The sequence below is a fragment of the Sapajus apella genome, unplaced genomic scaffold, assembly GCF_009761245.1.
Source record: "Sapajus apella isolate SASKATOON/1434 unplaced genomic scaffold, GSC_monkey_1.0 scaffold150, whole genome shotgun sequence".
Lineage (NCBI taxonomy): Eukaryota > Metazoa > Chordata > Mammalia > Primates > Cebidae > Sapajus > Sapajus apella.
Genome location: NW_022437090.1, coordinates 293,792 through 313,945, shown reverse-complemented (window position 1 = coordinate 313,945; position 20,154 = coordinate 293,792). Strand labels below are relative to the sequence as shown.

Here is a 20,154-nt window from a genome sequence, read left to right as displayed (position 1 = left end):
AGGCTGGCCTGGCCCCCATGAGGGCTGTGGTGGAGGAGAACTGGCCCTCGCGCTGCACCTGGGGGCTGAAGATCCCTTTCCGCCAGTCATCTCTCATCTGTGTCTGTGGCCCTGTGCTCTCTTTACCTGAACCCAGACTTCTTGAACTGCTGCACATAGAACTGGATTTCCTCCTCGGTGACCATCCTGCTGAGGCTGGGCTCTTCCGGGCTCCTTACAAAAAGTCCTCCTGCAAAAAAAGCCACTGTTGACTTCCCCACCCATGGGCCAGGCGTCTGCATTCTAAGGCCTCTAACGAAGGCCACGCACGTCACTGCCTCTCGCAGACCATCTGAACTTGCCTAAGGCCTTGTGAGCGCCTCCATCTTTTGTTCCCTTGTCCTTTGCCAGAGTGAGCCCATCTCCTCGAGAGCTCCAAGCTGTGATCTTCCTGTCACACTGGAGCCTAACCATCCCTCCCACCCAGGCCACGACTTCACCAGCTATTGTCACAGCTCTTGGACCAACCACAGTCGATGGCTTTTTCAGCCACACAGCAGCTGTATCCCAGGTCCTGCAAGGCCCCAGCTCCTGCCAGCCCCTCATCTAAACCTTTCTCAGCCAGCTTAACTGGCCCCTTGGAGATATCGCCAGAGATTCTTGGAATTTTCATAAGGGCTTGCTCTGTTTTTCCTCACAGGCAGGAAGAGAACCCAGGCCAGGAGGCTGCATGCTGTTGCCTCCCGTGCGCCCCACAGACCCTCTGCGGTATCCCACTGTGGACCCCTGTCTTGTCTTCAGGGTGCTAGAGAGTTCCCCCAGAGGATGGCATGTGATGACCCCTGGCAGCCCAGGGACCACTGCAGTTTCACAGGGCACAGTCTCAATGCGGATGCCTGAACAGGGCCAGTCAGCATTTCTAGATATATGAGACCCAGAGGCAAAGGATCTGGGCATTCCAGGCTTTTGTGAGACACATCAAAGGGGTATGTGACCAGGACGTCACCCTGTGACGAGGCCACCCTAAGCCTCCCTGCCAGGCGGATGCTCCAGGCCCACTGTGCCTCAGGGCCCCGATGCAAGCATCCCAGCTGCTCTGCCTTCCATAGGGCGTGGGCTCCCCAAGGCCAGCCACTCTGCTTAGTGTGTCTATGTATCTGAGCATGCAGCCCCAGCCTCATACCCAGCATAAGCTCAGAGCATGTGAGGAATGAATGAATGCGTGAATAAACCAGTGACAGACGGTGAGAAAGAATAAGGGAATGTGGGTGTCGGGGAGGGAGGGGAGATGTTCTTGGGGCAGTGACAAGAGCATGGCCTTCAGGGTGAGAGGAGTTAACCCTGGATCAGCCACTCTGGACAAGTTACTTAACCCTCTGAGACACGATTTCCTCTTTGGAAGTTAAAAATAGTAGCATTTTTTGGAATGCTCCAAGGCTCAGAAATAATTTTTGTAAAGGGGGTCAGTCCAGAGTTTTATACACATGGTCAGCACGTGCCCAAACAAGTGACAGTGGCCATCGTTACTCATAAAAATGCAAGTGAATGATGTCAAGGCCACAGTGCTGCGGCAAAAATAGGGTCTTGTGGGAAGAGTGCTGGATCTGTTAGCACTGGGGAAGAGCTCCAATCTAACCTCAACTCTGACCCGTCACACATACCCAACCCAGGAGGGAGACAAGGCTGAGCTCCATGTGGGGGCACTGGAGACATGGCACCTGGAGGCAGAGGGGCCAGTGGACTGCAATGGAGGAGACCTGGGCGGGGCCCTGCCACACCCCACCTGCATATACCGGGTGACTCCCGAAGAGGTAAGCTCTCAATCCTGGGGTCCTTTTCCATGGAGGGTGGATTTGCCCTGGACAAGCTCTAAGACTCCTCCAAGCTCTTAACTGTTTGATATCTTGAAGCCACAGCTCCCTAGAGGACAGGAACTCCAGGCTGTGTGGTCAGGCCTGGGGCATCAGCCCCATGCATGCCGAGGGGACGTTGATTGGGCGACTTAAAGTTAAGGGCTAGAGAGCTCAGGGCTTTTGCCCACAGCAGTCAGACACAAAAACATCTATTTCACATTCAGCTGGTTCCGGATGTGGCCCTCCCAGCTCCCTTCTCTCCCAAGCATATTTCTTACCCATTTCACGGACATTATGCACCGATAAAACAGTCTGTAGGAAGAAAAGAGTTGGAAATGATGTCATGGGTGAAGCAAAGGAAATAGGCTCATCTGAAAACCCTGTATTGACAGAAGACCTCTGAGTACCATACAGACTGTAACAAACATGTGGAACTCCCAAGAAAGCCAGGGACCCCCTCACAGGAGTCAAATAAAGAGGGAGCTCACAACCAAAGCTCTGGGCTGAGGCTGCCCCAGGGCCCTTGCAGACCTTGGTAATGTGGAGACCTGGGTTTTCCACCACTGGGAATAAGAAGAGAGACCCTAGGCCTATGATGAGACGTTGAAGATGTGATATTCCATGCCCCTCCATGGTAAATCCAGTAAATCTGGGGTCTGTGATGTGCTATGCCCTCAATGAAAAAACTGACTAGAAAAAAATGCCCACATCATGATAAAGATATTAAAGGAGTTCCCCTGTTTCAGCTTGGTACTAAGAGGAAACCAAAAGACACCCCCTTGGGAATTCATAGCTATACTCCTGCCTTCCCAAGTGCTTGGATTTGAGTTTGCATTCTCTGCAGGATCTGGAAACCCCCAAAGTGTGAAGTAAGCAAGAACAACAACAACAATAACAACGAAGTGAGCCTCGGCTGGTAATGCCACCAGGATGCCTGGCAGAAGAAATCCTTAACCACCCATGGGGTCATCTCCTCAAGCCCAACTGAAGCAGACTGGTACAGATTACGTACTGCTGAATATGGGCTTATAAACCAAAATTACAAAACCCACACAACAAAGCCCCACAGCAAGGGACAGCAAACGCAGCAAAGAGCAAAATAAGAGTCTCCAAAAATATCAAATAATGGAGCTTGGAAGAGGGAGAGGGAGAGAAAAAAAGATAATTAGAAATGAATATGCTTAAAATGATTGAAGATATAAAAGGAACTGAAAATTAAAAATACAACAAGACTCTATCAAGGAGATCAGAATAATTTGAAAAAGAACCACATAAAACTGTCACAAATCGAAAAAACTATTTATTGAAATTAAAGCTTCAAAGATGGGTTGAACTGCAGATCAGACACTGCAGTGTCCAGGACAATTAATTGCCTAAAGACAACTAAGATACAGAAAGTCAGACCTGAGGCTGACTCACAAGCAATGACAGAAGTTTCTAAAATCAAATAACCTAGAATTCTATAGTTAGATACATGACTCTTCAAGATTAAAATTAAGATGTCTTCAGGCACCAAATATGAATTTACCACCAAAAGACTCTTATTGAGAGAACTACTAAAGGAGGTGCTTCAGGAAGAAAGAAACTGAACTCAATGCAAATGAGTGAGATGCAAGAAGTGATCAGTAAAGAAAGTGGAAAATACGCAACAGTCTGATCAGGCACTGACTGTATATAAAACAACGATAGTGATGATGACTCCTAACACATAAGACAGGAGGGTGTGCAGGTTACAGAGGTAAAGGTTCTAAACTCCTCTGCTTCTTCAAGGAGAGGGTTGGGGACATCCATTAGTTTCGGACTTGGGTAAGCTAATTATACATGTTAAAATGGTAAGGTAATAGCATAATTTCCAAGCCATCATTATTATAATCATTCTCTGACCTTGTGTGTCAGTGAGATATAAATTTTCCCATTAAGGACAGACCAGTAATGGGACCTCAATCATTCTGACTACACAAATAAAAGATGGCCAGATTGCTACTCCTGGTCCCTGCCACACACCAGGTACCCCACTTTGTTTACAGCTGCCCCCTCCACTCTTACACCCCCGTTCCCCACCCCTCACCTCATCGCTTGCTCTGAAGAAGATTTTGAAAGTCCGACTCAGGTTCTGTTCCAGTTCAGCCTCAGCCACTCCCTGAAACAATCAAGAAAGCAAAATGAAGGGCCCCCGAGAAATGGTGGAAACTGTACCTCTCCCTCATCTGACTGAAAGCAAGAAGCCCCCTACCTCTGCCCCATCCAGCCCAAGTCTCATCAGAGTTGCATTCATTTGAATTTTCATCATAAAACACATTTTTTAAAAAGGTTAACATAAAATACAAGATGCTAACTGTACTTCCCCATGGGAGGCAGGTTTATAGATGCTGCTTTCTTTGTGTTTTTCAATATTCCTATAATGAGAAGGTACTACTTATAATAATCTCTTGAAAGGAATTGGGAGGGGCCCAGTAGAGGAACAGGTTGGAGGCTGACTGGTAGTAAGAAGAGAGGGGGTCCAAGGATTGAAAAACCAAGCGGAAAAGCCAAAACCTATAAGCTAAATGCTCTTCCATTCAGTCACGTAAAGTTGGCTACATTGAGGCCAAGAGTTTAAGACCAGCCTGGGCAACATAGTGAGACCTCATTTTTACAAAGAAACTTCAACAATTTAGAAACTTCAAAACCAGCTCCTTTGATTTGGGTCTTGTTACAGACCATCAGATTGCCAATGGCTTATATTCTGCAGACAGAGCAGCACGGTTTTCACTGGTAAACAGCTGGGACGTACAGCCTTCCTGGGATAAATGACCAGGTCCTTCCAGTTCCTGGGAGCGGTATGGCATTGAATTGGCCAGTCTACACAAAGGTCTCTGGCTGTTCCCAGGTCTGTGGTTCATACATGGTGGGAATTCTCTGACTTGAACTTGCTTCATCAGCTCCACAAACACTGAGCTCCTTCTCTGGCAAACTGGACCAAGAGATGCCAATGTACAAAATAGGCTCCAGAACCTTCCTAATGGACCTGAGGATGGAGGAGAGGTTTGGATGAGGTCTAAAGTGAAGTGTCTAGGTCACTGAATGTCATGTGCTGAGGGCTGGGGAGGAGATTCATATTGGAGGCTCAGGGTGTGAAGTCTTCCTCTCCCACTTCCCCTCTCCTTCCTACCCCAACCCCCTCGAGAAGCTCTTCAACAAAGCAGACACCAAGAACAGGGGCATGGCTGGAAGGTGGAGACAGATCCATCCATGGATCCTACTCTCCTGGAGGGAGTAGCCTGGTTCATGGCTTTCTAGAGCATACCAGGACAATTTTAATTTAATTCAACTTCTGTCTTTTCCAGAAGTTGAAAGGCCCTGGATCTGAAAGCTGTTCCAGATGTAGCTTAGGAGAAAACAGCTGTCCCTGAGGCAGAGATCCACTAGGGGCAACCACTCAGAAGTAGTAAAATTCTTGGCCGGGTGCGGTGGCTTACACTGTAATCCCAGCACTCTGGGAGGCTGATGTGGGTGGATCACCTGAGGTCAGGGGTTCGAGACTGGCCTGGCCAACACAGTGAAACCCTGTCTCTACCATAAATCCAAAATTAGTTGGGTGTGGTGGTACATGCCTGTAATCTCAGCTACTTGGAGGCTGAGGCAGAAGAATCACTTGAACCTGCGAAGCAAAGGTTGCACTGAGCTGAGATCTTGCCATTGCACTCCAGTCTGGGCAAAAAGAGCAAAACTCCATCTCAAAAAAAAAAAAAAATCTTTCTGCAGTACAACTGCTGCGGAGGGACTGGTGCTACAGGAGGGAACCGAGTTAAGTGTGGCTATGCCAACTGGCTCTCCTCTCCTTCCTTCTAACCACCCACCTGCACACAGCTCAACGAGCCTGCAGGATGTGTTCTGAGCAGGCTACCTACTTCCTGGCCTCCCTGGTTTAACACATTGTGACTGTCACCAAGAGCGTCGACTTCTACCAGTTCGGCCTACAACACTGGACCCAAACACCGCCTTCTCCATGAGGTTCCACCTTTCCCACCATGAAAGGGTAACTCTGCTTTTCTTGGATGCCACAGAGCCTTGAGTGTGCTCTCCTGGGACCTTCTTATTGACAGGGACTCATCGTGTTCTCAGCAGTATCTGCGGCTGCCCTTAAGATACTGTCAGAGGAGAGGAAGGTCCTAAAGCCACATTCTTAAAGCATTGGTTCTGTGACCTGCAGTCCTCAGTGCTCGCACATTTTGAGAGGTTATTTATTTTTTTGAGATGGAGTCTTGTTCTGTTGTCCAGGCTGGAGAGCAGTGGTGCCATCTTGGCTCACTGTAACCTTTGCCTCCTGGGTTCATGTGATTCTCCTGCCTCAGCCTCCCAAGTAGCTGGGATTACAGGTGCCCACCACCATGCCCAGCTAATTTTTATATTTTTAGTAGAGACAGGGTTTCACCTTGTTGGTCAGGCCGGTCTTGAACTTCTGAACTCAAGTGATCCACCTGCCTCGGCCTCCCAAAGTGCTGGCATTATAAGCACGAGCCAGCACGCCCAGCAAGACGTTACTCTTCTGTTCTGCTCATCACTCATCACGAAAGCTCTGGATCTGTGCTGTGGCAGCACAGAAGGAGCAGAGACACTGCTCATCTGGCAGTGCTGGATCTGGGGGTGGAGAGTTTCTGATGAAAGCCATGTCTGCCTGTTAGTGACAGTTCCCTCTGTTTTGTAAGATTCAATTATAATGGTGTCAATGGCAGTTTCTGCAACACAATGATGAATGCCACAGCAAGAAATAGCCACAGGAAGAAGCACATTTAAGTGATGGATGGAAGCCCTGGTCAGCTCTGAGTGTGTGGCTGTCGGTCATCATTCTTATTTACTGAGAGCAGTCCTCATCCCAGAAACGGCTGCTGTTCATCAGCCCAGGGCCACATTTCAGTGTCTGGAGGAACCTGCAGAAACCTGGACAAGGCTTTGCCTCAAAAGACCCTTAAAAGAGAAAACCATGTCAAAAAAGGTCTGTAAAGAAAATCAAAGAGAGGCCAGGTATGGTGGCACAAGCCTGTAATCCCAGCACTTTGGGAGGTCCAGGCAGGAGGACTGCTTGAGGTCAGGGGTTCAAGACCAGCCTGAGCAACATACAGACCCTGTCTCTAAAGAAATTTTTTTTAAATTAGCTGGGCATGGTGGTGTGTGCCTGTAGTCCCTGCTACTAGGGAGAGTGAGGCAGGAGGACTGCTTGAGCCCAGGAGGTCGAGAATGCAGTGAGCTATAATTGTGCCACTGCACTCCAACCTGGGCAACAGAGTGAGAACCTCTTTTAAAAATGAGAAAGAAAAAAGTAAACGAATCTGCTCACTCACATAAAAGTGCAGCAGAGCAACAGAAAGAACAGAATGAAGCTGGGGGCCACAAAGGAGAGAAGATAACAGAAGATAGCATTTGTCCTCTGCTTATGTGCTTAGCTGAAACATTCTGACTCTCATATACAAAAGGTAACACTCTAAATCCTACAATGACAAATTTCTTTTCTGCCCTGGACAGGGGCTCCTCCTTTTGTGTTCCTGTGCACAGAATTTAAAGGATGGATTTAGAGTCCAATAAACAGTTTCAGGTCTAAGTGCTAGGAGTTACTAGCTGGGGAACTTCTTTCCCTGGCGCCTCAGTTTCCTCATCTGTAAAATGGGAATTTTGTAAATGAGATAATGCCCATGTCTTATAATGCCTGACACGTAGGAGGCATGCCAATAAATATTAATTATTATCATTATCATTATCTCCATCTTTTTTTTTTTTTTTAGAGACAGGGTCTTGCTGTGTTGCCCAGGCTGGAGTGCAGTAGTGCTGTCATGGCTTACTGTAACCTCAAACTCCTGGACTCAAGTGATCCTCTTGCTTCAGTCTTCTGAGGAGCTGGGATTACATGTGTCCACCACCATGTCTGGCTAACTTTTAAAAAATTTTTGTAGACATGGGGTCTTGCTATGTCGCCCAGGCTGGTCTCAAACTCCTGGCCAAGTGGTCCTCCCACCTTGGCCTCCCAAAGTGCTGGGATTATAGCCACTGCACCTGGTTGATTTTTAACAATTTTAAATTAATATATAATTAGGGCTCTTTAAATGATATCATCTGGCTTTAGAGTGGGCCATAGATCTAATGACCTGTGTCCTTATGAGAGCAAGAGGGAAACTGAGACATACAGAGACACAGAGGGGAGGATGCCACATGAAGACGGAGGCAGGGACAGGGGTGATGCGTCTACAAGCCGAGGGATTGCCAGCAAGTACCAGAGGCTGGGAGATGGCATGGGACGGATTCTCTCTTGGACCCTCCAGAAGGGACCAACCCTGCTGAGACTCTGATTTTGGACATCTAGTCTCGAGAACTGTAGAGAATTCACTTCTGTGGTTCCAAGTCACCCAGCAGCCTGAGAGCGGAAACACAAAAGGAGGGGCCCCAATCCAGGGCAGCAGGAAATTTGTCACTGTCTGTAGGATTTAAAGATACAGTGTTACCTTTTGCAGATTAAAGAGGGTCAGAAGGTCTCAGCTAAGTGCAAAAGCAGAGGACAAACGTGATCTTCTCCTATTTCTAGCCCCCAGCTTACACTAAAGCATATCTCCAGGCAGTATCTTGATGTGGGGTTGAGGGGAGAGGGTGAGGAGGGAAAGGTGCAGGGTCTTAATCACCCTGGGCTCAGCGGGGCCAGGCACCCTCCCCAGGAGCAGCAGGAAGCAGGTGTGCCAACTGCAGGTGTGGGTCTGGAGGGTCCCAGGATCCAAGGTGCCCTGGACTCCCCTCACCCCCCAGTTGTCTTCCCACGTGTGTATTCCACCCACTGTCAGAGGGGCCCTGGAAAGGCATGGCGCCACAAAGAAGATGGAGTTTTGTCTAGACTTGCCACTCAGCGCTGGTAGGGGCAGCACTCTCAGTCACCTTATTTGTCAGGGAGGTGCCCCCATGTTGGTGGGGGGGGACACAGCACTGCCTCCCATGCTCAGCCCTCCTCACAGACAAAGCGCCCTTCCACCAATCCCAGGAATTTCTCCTCCTTCATCTTCTCTTGTGTCCTTTCCAAGGTAGAGAACAAGCCACTGAGAGGCTGCACTTAATTGTAGCTATTGTTTTGTGGCTGAGAGTGGAGACAGCTGTTGAAGCCAAATTGCAGCATCCACGAAGCCCCCACTGAGCCCTCCCTCCCTTTAAAATTAATGCCAGAGGACGCCTCTGCTGATCAGCAGGCTAGGCCAGCAACTCTGTTTCATGCTCGGTCTACCTTGACAAGAATGACTCCAATTCCCCTGGAATTCTCTAAGACAGGCCAGGAGAAACAGTGGGGTGGTTGTCCCTGAGGTCAAAAATGCCAGTCACTAGAAGCATCTGAAATCTGGGCAGAGAGCAAACTGTTGACACACAAACTGCGGTGTGGCTGGTCAGATGAGAGAGGGGAAAGGAAAGACCTGGGGAACTCTATAGGGACCTAGGGTGCTGGGGGCCACCTGCCATTTGCTGACAGTACCAGTCTTTCTGTCCACAACAGCACTGAGTTGGGCAGCCCTTGTTACAGAGCAGATGCTCAGGTAGGGGGCCTGAAGTGCTTCGTTGAAGGTCAAGGAGGTCATAAATGAGGACACCAGACTCCAAACCCCTCCATATTTGGTTCTTTTTACCACAACATACCATAACACCACCAATTTAAAACATTGAAAATAACTCTGCCAGGCTGGATGGGGTGGCTCACGCCTGTAATTCCAACACTTTGGGAGGCCAAGGCAGGTGGATCACAAGGTCAGGAGTTCGAGACCAACCTAGCCAACATAGTGAAACTCCGTCTCTACTAAAATTACAAAAAATTAGCCAGGTGTGGTGGTGAGCGCCCGTAGTCCCAGCTACTCAGGAGGCTGAGGCTGGAGAATTCGGTTGAACCCAGGAGGTAGAGGTTGCAGTGAGCTCAGATCGCACCACTGCACTCCACCCTGGGCAACGAGAGCAAAATTCCTTCTCAAAACAAACAAACTGCTCCTTTAAACTGTATTATTCAACTGTGAAAAACAATCAGAATAATGTCCATCAACAGAGGATTAAATAATTCCTGGTTCAACAGTTACAAAACCCCATGCAGCCATTAAAAAGAATGAGATAAATCTGTATGTGCTGACAAACAGTGCAATATGAATTAAATGAAAAAGCGGCATGATTCCATTTATATTAAAAATTATGTGTATGTGTGTGCTCAGGACCTTAAATAGCAAGCATGAATTACTTCATAATTTTAAAAAAGCCTAAAACATAAACTGTAATCACCAGCTGTCCCCATGGCCTGAAGGAGCTACTATGCTGTAGAGATTAAGAAAGACCCAACATTTAGGCTGGCATGGTGGCTCACACCCATAATCCCAGCAGTTTGGGAGGCTGAGGTGGGGGACTACTTGATGCTAGGACTTGGAGAGCAGCCTGGGCAACACAGGGAAAAAATAATAATAGAGAGAGAGAGAGAGAGAGAGACTCAGTGTTTTGAGGGGAAGGAAAATCATTTGTGGATAATTTTCAGCCAGGTAAAGCTTTCTGCCTGTAATTTTTCTTTTCCCACATTTTCTCTCTGATCCCTAGTTTCTCACCTGGTTAAATACCTAAACAAAAGGGATTTTATTTCTTTCCCCCCCTTTTTTTTTTTTTTTTAACTCAGGCTGGAGTGCAGTGGTACAATCTCAGCTCACTGCAACCTCCGCCTCTCAGGTTCAAGAGATTCTCTTGCCTCGGCCTCCCGAGCAGCTGGGATTACAGGCATGTGCCACCATGTCTAGCTAACTTTTGTATTTTTAGTAGAGACAGGGTTTTACCATGTTGGCCACACTGGTCTCAAACTGCTGGTATCAGATGACCTGCTGAGACTACAGACGTGAGTCACCATGCCCAGCCCAAAAGGGCATTTTGATGCCTGAAATCTGTCTCTAGCTTGCTATGTGGTTCCAGACACACACACACACACACACACACACACACACACACACACACACGTGCCTGCCACCCAGTCTTCCTCAAAGAAATAAATATACACACGTGCAGCTTAAGGACAAGTAGAGAGGACCAGTGTCATGAGGTGGGAGGGGGAGGGTTCCTAGGATATCCTACGCACGTTCTGGTATGGGGGGGCTAAAGGGCTATATCCCCCAGTCCAAGCAAGGACTTTGGGAATCCTTAGAATTAAAACATGGAACAGCTCAGCGGAAATGACCCAACCAATTCCACTGGACGTCGCTGCCAGAGCTGCCTGGTCTTCATGCTTTCTCACTATACACATGAAAAGCTATCACCTCTTCTCTGAGAAGCAAAGAAAAACCAGCCTTGTTTGTTTTCAGCAGACTTGGCAGATTCCCAGGCCAAGACTCAACACGTTGGCTAAGGGCTTAAAGAGCTATATGGGAGCTGACTCTAAACTTGGAGTTTATCTAAGGCTCACCCTCCAGTGCTCAGCAGAGATGAGCCCCAAGTTGGGGAGATGGGGTTGGGTGCAGTGGCTCACGCCTGTAATCTCAGCACTTTGGGAAGCCAAGGAAGGTGGATCATCTGAGGTCAGGAGCTCAAGACCAGACTGGCCAACATGGTGAAACCCCATCTCTATTAAAAATACAAAAATTAGCCAGGCATGGTGGTGGATGCCTATAATCCCAGCTACTTGGGAGGCTGAGGCAAGAGAAGCGCTTGAACCCAGGAGATGGAGGTTGCAATGAGCTGAAATCGTGCCACTGCACTCCAGCCTCGGCAATACAGTGAGACTCTGTCTCAAAAAATAGTAAAAAAAAATAGGGTGGGGAGACAGGTACACCCACAGCACAGAAGGAGTCTTCCTTTGGCTGCATGGGTCTGGAACAGCCTCAGTGCTCCTATGGAGAAGCAAGAGATGCCAGAAATGCCTTCTCCGGGCCAGGGAGGAAACAGGTTAGGAGCTGGCAGGAAGGAGGAACCCCCGGCACCCACTGTGCTTCAAAGAGCTGTTCTCCATGCTATTGGCTTTATTGACCGACCTGGAGTCAGCTTAAGTTTGAAGCTACTACCTGTTTGAAAACCACCCAAAACCAACCTTTTGCAGAGGAGAAAACTGAGGGCCAGAGATGGGAAGCACTTTTGCCTACTTGTTCCTTACAGAATAGGTACCAGGCAGGCTGGCACGAACCCCTGTTTCTCCTCCAGTCCCAGCTCTGTGCCTACTGAGTGGCTGGATGCAGCCCAACCTGGTTGCTGGGTATCTTTCCATGGCCGGATCACTAATTTGAATATGTAACATTTCCCTGCCAACGCGCTTTGTTCTTAAGAACAAAACCGTCCCCAAAACTCTGGCTGCAGATTTTAAACCCAGCTGCCACAACAGAATAGAGGTACTGATTTTTCCAGAATAACTGTAACAACCTTTGAAACAAAAACCTGTGCCTTTACAAAGGCTGTAATTACTAAGCGTCTTTCTCCTAAGGTCACTTTTGCAATCAGGACTTTGAGCTTATCCCGATTTGTCCCTCCTCTCTCTGCTTGAATCACCATAGCTCACAGAACAAGGCACAAGCTCTCTTCCAGCCCAGCTTAGTGGGAGGCATGGGCTTTGAAGTCAAACAAGCCTAGGTCAATATCCTGACCCAATGATGTACCTGCTCTTAGCCAGTTGGGGTTAAGCCCTCTGAGCCTCTGTTTGCTTGGCTGAGAAGACAGGAGAGGATTCTTAGTGTTGCTGTGAAGATTAGAACCACCTGGCATCAGTGCTCAAAAACAGTTGGAGCTACAACCCATTGACACATGACTGGATTAAGAGAATGTGGTCTATACACACCATGGAAAAGTATTCAGCCTTAAAAAGGAAGGCAGTTCTGACCCATGCTATTGCACTGGATGAACCTCGAAGGCACGATGCTAAGTGAAAGAAACGAGTCACAAAAGGACAAATACTGCATGCTTCCACTTACATGAGGCTCCTAGAGGAGTCAAAATCATGTAGACAGAAAGGAGAATGGTGGCTGCCAGGGGCTGGGAGAGGAGATGAGGAGTTAGTGTTTAATGGGTGGAGGGCTTCAGTTGGGAAGACAGAAAAGTTCTGGAGGTGGATGTGGTGATGGCTGCATAAGAGTGTACACGTGCTTAATGCCACAGAACTGCACACTTACAAATAGGGAACAGGGTCAAATTATGTTACATGTATGTAACCACAATTAAAAATATTTTTGGCCAGGTGTAGTAGCTCACACCTGTAATCCCAGCGCTTTGGGAGGCCAAGGCATGCAGATCACCTGAGCCCAGAAGTTTGAAACCAGCCTGGTTGACATGGGGGAACCCTGTCTCTATTAAAAAAAAAAAAAATTAGCCAATTGTGGCAGCATGCAACCATAGTCTCAGTGCTCAGGAGGCTGGTGTGGGAGGATCATGTGGGCCTGGGGAGGTCGAGGCTGCAGTGAGCTATGATCACACCACTGCACTCCAGCCTGTGTGACAGAGCGAGACCCTGTCTCAAAAAAGAATTTTTTTTAATGAACTGAATACCATGAGGATATAAGGAGAAGAAGACTATCCACAAGCCAAGGAGAGAGGCCTCAAGAGAAACTAACTCTACAAATACACTGATCTTGAACTTCCAGCCTCTAAAACTGTAAGAGAATGAATATCTGTTGCTGAAGCTGCCCAGTCTGTTGAGCTGCCAGGCCTTTGCTACGGCAGCCCTAGCAAAGCAATCCACCCTCTACACCATATACCATACCCACCGTCTCGCGCTTGAGACTATCTCACACTAATGAAGGGCCCTGTGATTTCATTCAGGCCATTGGAAGCCCATGGGTTCCCATACACCAGGACATGGCATGGCAGGGCCCTGGCCTCCCCATAGGATGTGGGGATACGACAGGTTGAGATTGCCTGAAATGCCGCTGGAAGCTATCGGTGAATGAGTCCAGTTATTGCCTGAATCGCAAAGATCCTCTCACATAGATGCTGTCTCAACAATGAAAATAATTGTTGGAAAAGACTTACTCTCATTGAATTGAAATGGGGATAGTTGTGGTCTTGCCGGAAATGGTACCTCCTAAGAGGAGCAGAGGTGGAGGCTGGGAGAGGGATGTGGAAACGGTCTCACGTTCCTGATTAATTACTTCCTTCCATTCCTCTCTCTGGAGTGTGCAGGAAACAACTTTTGTTCTCTCTGGATAATTCCCGAAAGTGGATGGAGGCACCTGCAGGTGCCTCCCACAGAAGAGGGCAGCCACAGGGGGCACCACGTCATATGATATGGAATCCTGACGCTGTGCTCAGTGAACTCCAGTTAAGGGTGGCAGGTATGCCCCAATGCATGTATTAGCCATGTCCAGGGGGCACCTTTGAAAGGCAACTTCGTGGCACGTGGGTTGATACCTAGAAACTTTGCTCATTCTTCAGAGTACACGTGGCGTCTGCTGCAGGACTCTTAGACCCTGGGGCCTAATCACAAAGCTCAGCTGTCACCAATGAGAGAGGCGGGCTCCACCAGCTCAGCTGTCACCAATGAGAGAGGTGGGTTCCACCAGCTCAGCTGTCACCAATGAGAGAGGTGGGTTCCACCAGCCTCTCGGCCAGAGAACCAGGAGGGGCGGCTCTTACCTGAGCACCACGCCCCGAAACTCTGCAACTGCAGAGACACCGAAGAAGCCATCTCCCCAGGGTGCGACATCCCCTAGCCCTTCACCACCCAAACACACACGGAAATGTGCCATCGCCTGGGAAGGGCCAGCTGGGCATGGCAGCTGGTTTCACCTGAGCCCATTTGTAAAAATCGTTTCTGACTAATGCCACATAAAATTAAAGGGGACAGAGATAAAGCAAATAAGAAAGAGACAGGAAGGAGAAAGGCAACACTAACGCTGCCACTGTTGCCCGTGGTGCCACACTTACCGGTTCTTGGAAGTAGAGCTGGTAATCAAACACTGGGTTGGCTTTGATACTCTCCATCGGGTGCACGTTGGGATTTGCCGGTATGAAGGGAGTATTCAGACTGGCCACTGCCCTACAGAAATAAGAGGCAGCAAGACTTAGCCCCTGTAAGGAGACAGTCTACAAGAGCCAGAAAGGACTTTGCGGTTCAAAACTGAAGCTCAGAGTGGGAACATTCTACGCACAAGGTCATACACTAGCAGTGAATGGGAGAATGGGATCAGAACTCAGGATTTTTGATTCCTAGCCCAGTGGGTTTTTTCCCACTAAACTGCAGTATTTCTCACCAACTTGCCTTAGACACATAGGCGCATGCGCGCGCGCGCGCGCGCGCACACACACACACACACACACACACAACTACATATGCTATAGCAACCCTGAATAGAATATGAAGACACAAATCTCTCTAGTTTTAAAATATGCATTCATTTTTTTCCCTCCCTTTATTCACTCATTGTGTCTCCTCTGGATTGAGCATAATTCTATGGTATATACCAGGGGAGAGAAAATGTAAAATGAATAAAATATCATTTCTATCCTCAAGGAGCTCATCGTAATAAATTAGAATAGAAAAAACACACAATGGTCTTATGAGACGACTATGACATGAGCCGTAGCACACAATAGCATGGGGGTTGGAAGGAGATAAGGAATTCTGAACTGGGCATCATGGAGGACCTTGTGGAAAGGGGGCATTTGGACTTGGCTTTTCAGAGTGGGGAGAGTTGGGGAGGGGAACAGGGCCTTCGAGGGGAACATCACGAGGTAGCCTGAGCAAATTCTAGAAGGGGGCAAAGCTTGCAGCTGTGTTCAGTGGAGCACGGAGTCTGCGTGGCTAGAGGCCAAATGTGGAATGGGCTATGTTGGAAAATAACAATAGAAAGGCAGTGGGAGGCCAGGCATGAAGGGCCCTGAGTCTGAACTTGATGCCCTAAGAGCCAAGAAAACCATGAGGGCTTCTGAGAAGGGGGGAGGGTGGATCAGTTGCAGTCAGGAAGATTAATCCAGCCCTGAGAGACCACACAGACACAGATGGAGAGGCCAGAAGCTGAGAATCCAGCCAGTAGACCATTCCATTATCACCCAGAGAGGGAACAGGATGCTAGCAAAAGGAACAGAAAAGACAGCTGGCCGTGGTGGCTCACACCTGTAATCCCAGGACTTTGGGAGGCAGAGGCAGCTGGATCACTTGAGGCCAGGAGGTCGAGACCAGCCTGGCCTGTGTTGTGAAGCCCCCACATCTACTCAAAGTACGAAAATTACCCAGGCATGTTGGTGCACACCTGTGGTCTCAGCTACTCGGGAGGCTGAGGCAGGAGAATCACTTGAACCCAGGAGGCAGAGGTTGCAGTAAGCCAAGGTCACACCACTGCACTTCAGCCTGGGCGACAGAGCGAGACTCTGTTTCAAAAAAAAAAAAAAAAAAAAAGGAGGAATAGAAAAGGGGGTAAATTTGAGGGGCAAACACAGCTTGTTGCTATCATCCCTTTAACCAGCATGTCATGCATATTTTGGTGAACCCAATTCTTAAGAACCAAGCTTTTATTTCCACTTTGAATGAGAGAGGGGACAGAGAAAGTGAGAGGGAAAAGCTAGAATATGCCTACTATGTACCCACGAGAAATTTAAAAAAAATTTAAAAAGTTAGAGAGATGAGCAGAACAACAGCATGAAAACTTTAATATTTTAGGAAACATTTGATTCCTTAGTTTTTCATAGAATCCTATCATTTGAGCCAAGAGTGAAACAGAACAAAGTTTCCTCATAGTTCCAATCTCATAAACTTAGCCAAATACAAAATAACTGAATTAGTTAGAGAAATTCAAATGGCAGCTGAGGATGATGTTTCTTTAACTTCCCAAGACCAGAGGCCGAAATGGGAAGTCAGATAGGTTTTAACTGCAGCTCACCAGCTCAAACCGCCAGAGTACAGTCTCTGGGCCCAAACCTGCCACCTGATAGCTCTCACTCAAGCTGTGAAATGCTGGTCTAACAATGAGCGACATGAAGAAAATGGTGGGGACCAGGACATGCTGGGCTCACTGCACATTTGCACAGCATTTTCTGGTGTGGAGTCAGGCAGGAGTTACCATCACCACTTTGTTGTTGAGAAAGCCAAGGCCTAAGAAGTAAAGTGATGTGTCCCACAGCTGATCAGGGCAGAATGGAAGGCCACTCTTTCTGTGTCTCAGTCCAGGACTGAAGACACACCTGTTGCCTCCCCTGTACCCCTCAAGCTCAGCCATGATCCTCGTGCATTACCACCGGCCACTCGGGCCCTGAATTATTTGTCCCATTGGCTGTAATTATAACAGGTGCTGCCTCCTAACACATTAGCTAATTAGATCCTGTTTTGTTTCGTTTGTTTTGTTTTTGAGATGGAATTTCGCTTTTGTCACCCAGGCTGGAGTGCAATGGCGTGATCTCACCTCACTGCAACCTTCACCTCCCAGGTTCAAGTGATTCTCCCGCCTAAGCCTCCCCAGTAGCTGGGATTACAAGTGCACATCATTATGCCCAGCTAATTTTTCTATTTTTAGTAGAGATGGGGTTTCACCATCTTGGCCAGGCTGGTCTCAAGCTCCTGACCTCATGATCCACCCGCTTTGGACTCCCGAAGTGCGGGGATTACAGGTGTAAGCCACCATGCCCAGTTAGGCTCTCTTATTAATGTGTCACCAGACACTAAAGAGCGAAGGTATCACCTTCCCAGATCACCTACTTATTTTTGAGAAGTCTTCTAGGCTTCAAGATCTGAGGAACAATTCTCACAGGAGTTCAAGCACAGCCTCCCCAAAATCCTTATAGCCCGAGGCCCAATTACCTCACTCTCTCGGGGTAGAAGAGAGCCATGGACCACACCAGCATGCCGCCCCAGTCGTGGCCAATGAACACTGCTTGAGAAAGGCCCTAGAGAAGCAGAAAGAAGGGAGCCAAATGTGGGGAGGTTTCTGGAATGGGATGCTGGGAGCCTCAGCCCTCAGCCAGCCCCTTTACACCTGGGCCTCGTCTCCTGCCCCACAGCAGCGTCCAAATGCCCGCCCTCCGAGCTTCTCCTCCCTGCACCAGCCAAAGACCCTCAACACAAATTGCCGGCCTTTTACATCTGCTTAGGAGGCTGGGGCCATAGGCCATGGGTTCCTTCTCCCTTTTACCTTCTCTCAAATCAAATTTTGTTTCGTCCTTTTCTCTTTTTCCTCCCTTCTATCTTAAAAGACCTCTTCACGTCCCATGTGCATCTTTTTTCAACTGATTATGCTTCCACCCCGCAATCCCACTTTTTTGGGAGCTCCACTCCCTTAAACTGTTAAAGGTTCAAAAGCATCTTTAATCTCTCTCTTTCTGTTGCCGGCACTGACGATGACGTCAACCCCTCTTTATGGAGCAGCTATAGCCACGTGTCACTTAAGGAGGGGGACATGTTCTCAGAAATGTGTCAGGAGGTTTCGTGGTGCAAACATCACAGAGCGAAACCTACATGGCAGAGCCTACCCCACACCTCCCTCCACACTGACCCCGCTGGTGGCAACCGCACAGTCACTCTAGAGACAGAAGGCTGTACAGAGTCAGGACTGGGTGGCCACTCTGGGCCAGGCCCTGTTCCCTGTCCGCATCACAACCAAAAGTTCCAAACCTAATCCCATGAAACTGAGAATCTGCAGAGGGCAGGGACCCCGATATCCTCATGGCGTTTTCCCTGCCGTGTCAGGCACAGTGCCCTGCTGGCGAACCAGAGGTCAGCTGCCTAGATCCTTTCTGTCTCCCACATCCAATTAAGAGGCCCTAAGTCCCACTGCCCTATAGCCCTCCCCTGTCCTCCACTGCTGCTGTCCTGGCTGAGCTGACCCCTCAGTCCATTCTGCCCCCATGACCTCCCTTGGGGAAGGGGAGGCTGTTACACCATGGAGTCTTGGGAGTGGAAGTGTGCTCAGCCAAGGCACATTCTCAACTCAGCACTGCTGATTCCCTTTCATTTGTTATCATTGAGCTTGACATTCCCAACAATGTCAAATGCAAGCATTAGGTTTTAGGAGTGTCAGAAGGATGAAAGTTTAAAGAGTTGGGAAATATTAGCCTATGGGATATTTTGAGATATCCAAACTTCTCTACCTGATACTCAAGGCTGTCTTCCCTGGTTCCATTCCCTGGAACCGGCTTCATTAAAAGACAAAGAAATAAGCTCATCTCCATCCTGTTCCCAAGCAATTCTTGCTCTATGCCATCTGTTTTTGTGATTTTCCCTGCCCATGCCCACCCACCTTTAACTGCCCCCAAAATGTGCCCTCCCTGCCCGTGTACCTCTGCTCCAGGCTGATGCCTTTTCTTTAATTACCCAGGCCCCAAAGGAATTCTCCAAAGATATCAGTTCAAAATAATGACTTACCAACTTATCCAGGAAGGTTACCATCTCCTAAAAAAGAAGACACGCAAACAAAATCAGCCACCACCCCTGTCCACCTCAGCCTTTATGATGGGCTGAACTGTGTCCTCCCCAAAACTGCTATGTTGAAATCCTAACCCCCAAGGCCTCAGAATGGGACTGTTTTTGAAGATACAGCCTTTAAAGAGGTGATTAAGGTAAAATGAGGTCATATGGGTGGGCCCTAATCCAATGTGTCTGGAGTCCTATAAGAAGAGAAGACTAGGCCGGGCGTGGTGACTCACGCCTCCCAGTACTTTGGGAGGCCGAGGTGGGTGGATCACGAGGTCAGGAGTTTGAGACCAGCCTGGCCAAGATGGTGAAATCCCATCTCTACTAAAAATACAAAAATTAGCTGGGCTCAGTGGCAGGTGCCTATAATCCCAGCTATTCTGGAGGCTGAGGCAGGAGAATGGCTTGAACCCAGAAGGTGGAGGTTGCAGTGAGCTGAGATCACGCCATTGCACTCCAGCCTGGTGACAGAGCAAGACTCTGTCTCAAAAAAATAAATAAAAAAAATAAAAAGAGATTAGACTGCACACAGTGGCTTGCACCTGTAATTCTAGAACACTGGGAAGCCAAGGGAGGAGAATCCCTTGAACCCAGAAGTTGGAGACTAGCCTGGGCAACACAGGGAGACCCTGTCTCTTATTAAAACAAAACAAAAAGAAGAGGAGGAGATCAGGACACAGACACGCACAGAGGAATGAGCACGTGAGGACTTATAAGAAGGCAGCATCTACACGCCCAGGAGAGCTCTCTGGAGAATCAGTTCTGCTGACACCTTGATCTTAGACTTCCAGCCTCCAGAACTGAGAAAATAAATGTCTATTGTTGAAGCTGCCTGGTCTCTGGCCCTTTATTACGGCAGCCAGGCTGAGCAGTGCAGCTGTCTATCTCTCAGCAGCCTTCAGAACACCACCCTTCCCATCCCAGCATCCTCTCAGGACCCAGGCCGACTGCAAACATGCACAGTGAGTTATTCAGTGTCCACCAATACTT

At 48.4% G+C, this 20,154-nt stretch overlaps 1 protein-coding gene across 3 annotated transcripts in view; it reads right to left on the bottom strand.

Annotated features, from left to right (window-relative positions):
- Positions 1-20,154, bottom strand: part of EPHX2 (epoxide hydrolase 2) — a 113,522-nt gene that overhangs the window by 59,605 nt on the left and 33,763 nt on the right. For all 3 annotated transcript variants that reach the window (XM_032265347.1, XM_032265346.1, XM_032265345.1), the window contains exons 10-15: positions 19,117-19,143; positions 17,557-17,642; positions 14,691-14,802; positions 3,901-3,972; positions 2,111-2,144; positions 127-229 (exon numbers count right to left, since the gene is read on the bottom strand). In XM_032265347.1, coding sequence (XP_032121238.1) covers positions 127-229; positions 2,111-2,144; positions 3,901-3,972; positions 14,691-14,802; positions 17,557-17,642; positions 19,117-19,143 — 434 coding nt within the window. The remainder of the gene's footprint in view (positions 1-126; positions 230-2,110; positions 2,145-3,900; positions 3,973-14,690; positions 14,803-17,556; positions 17,643-19,116; positions 19,144-20,154) is intronic.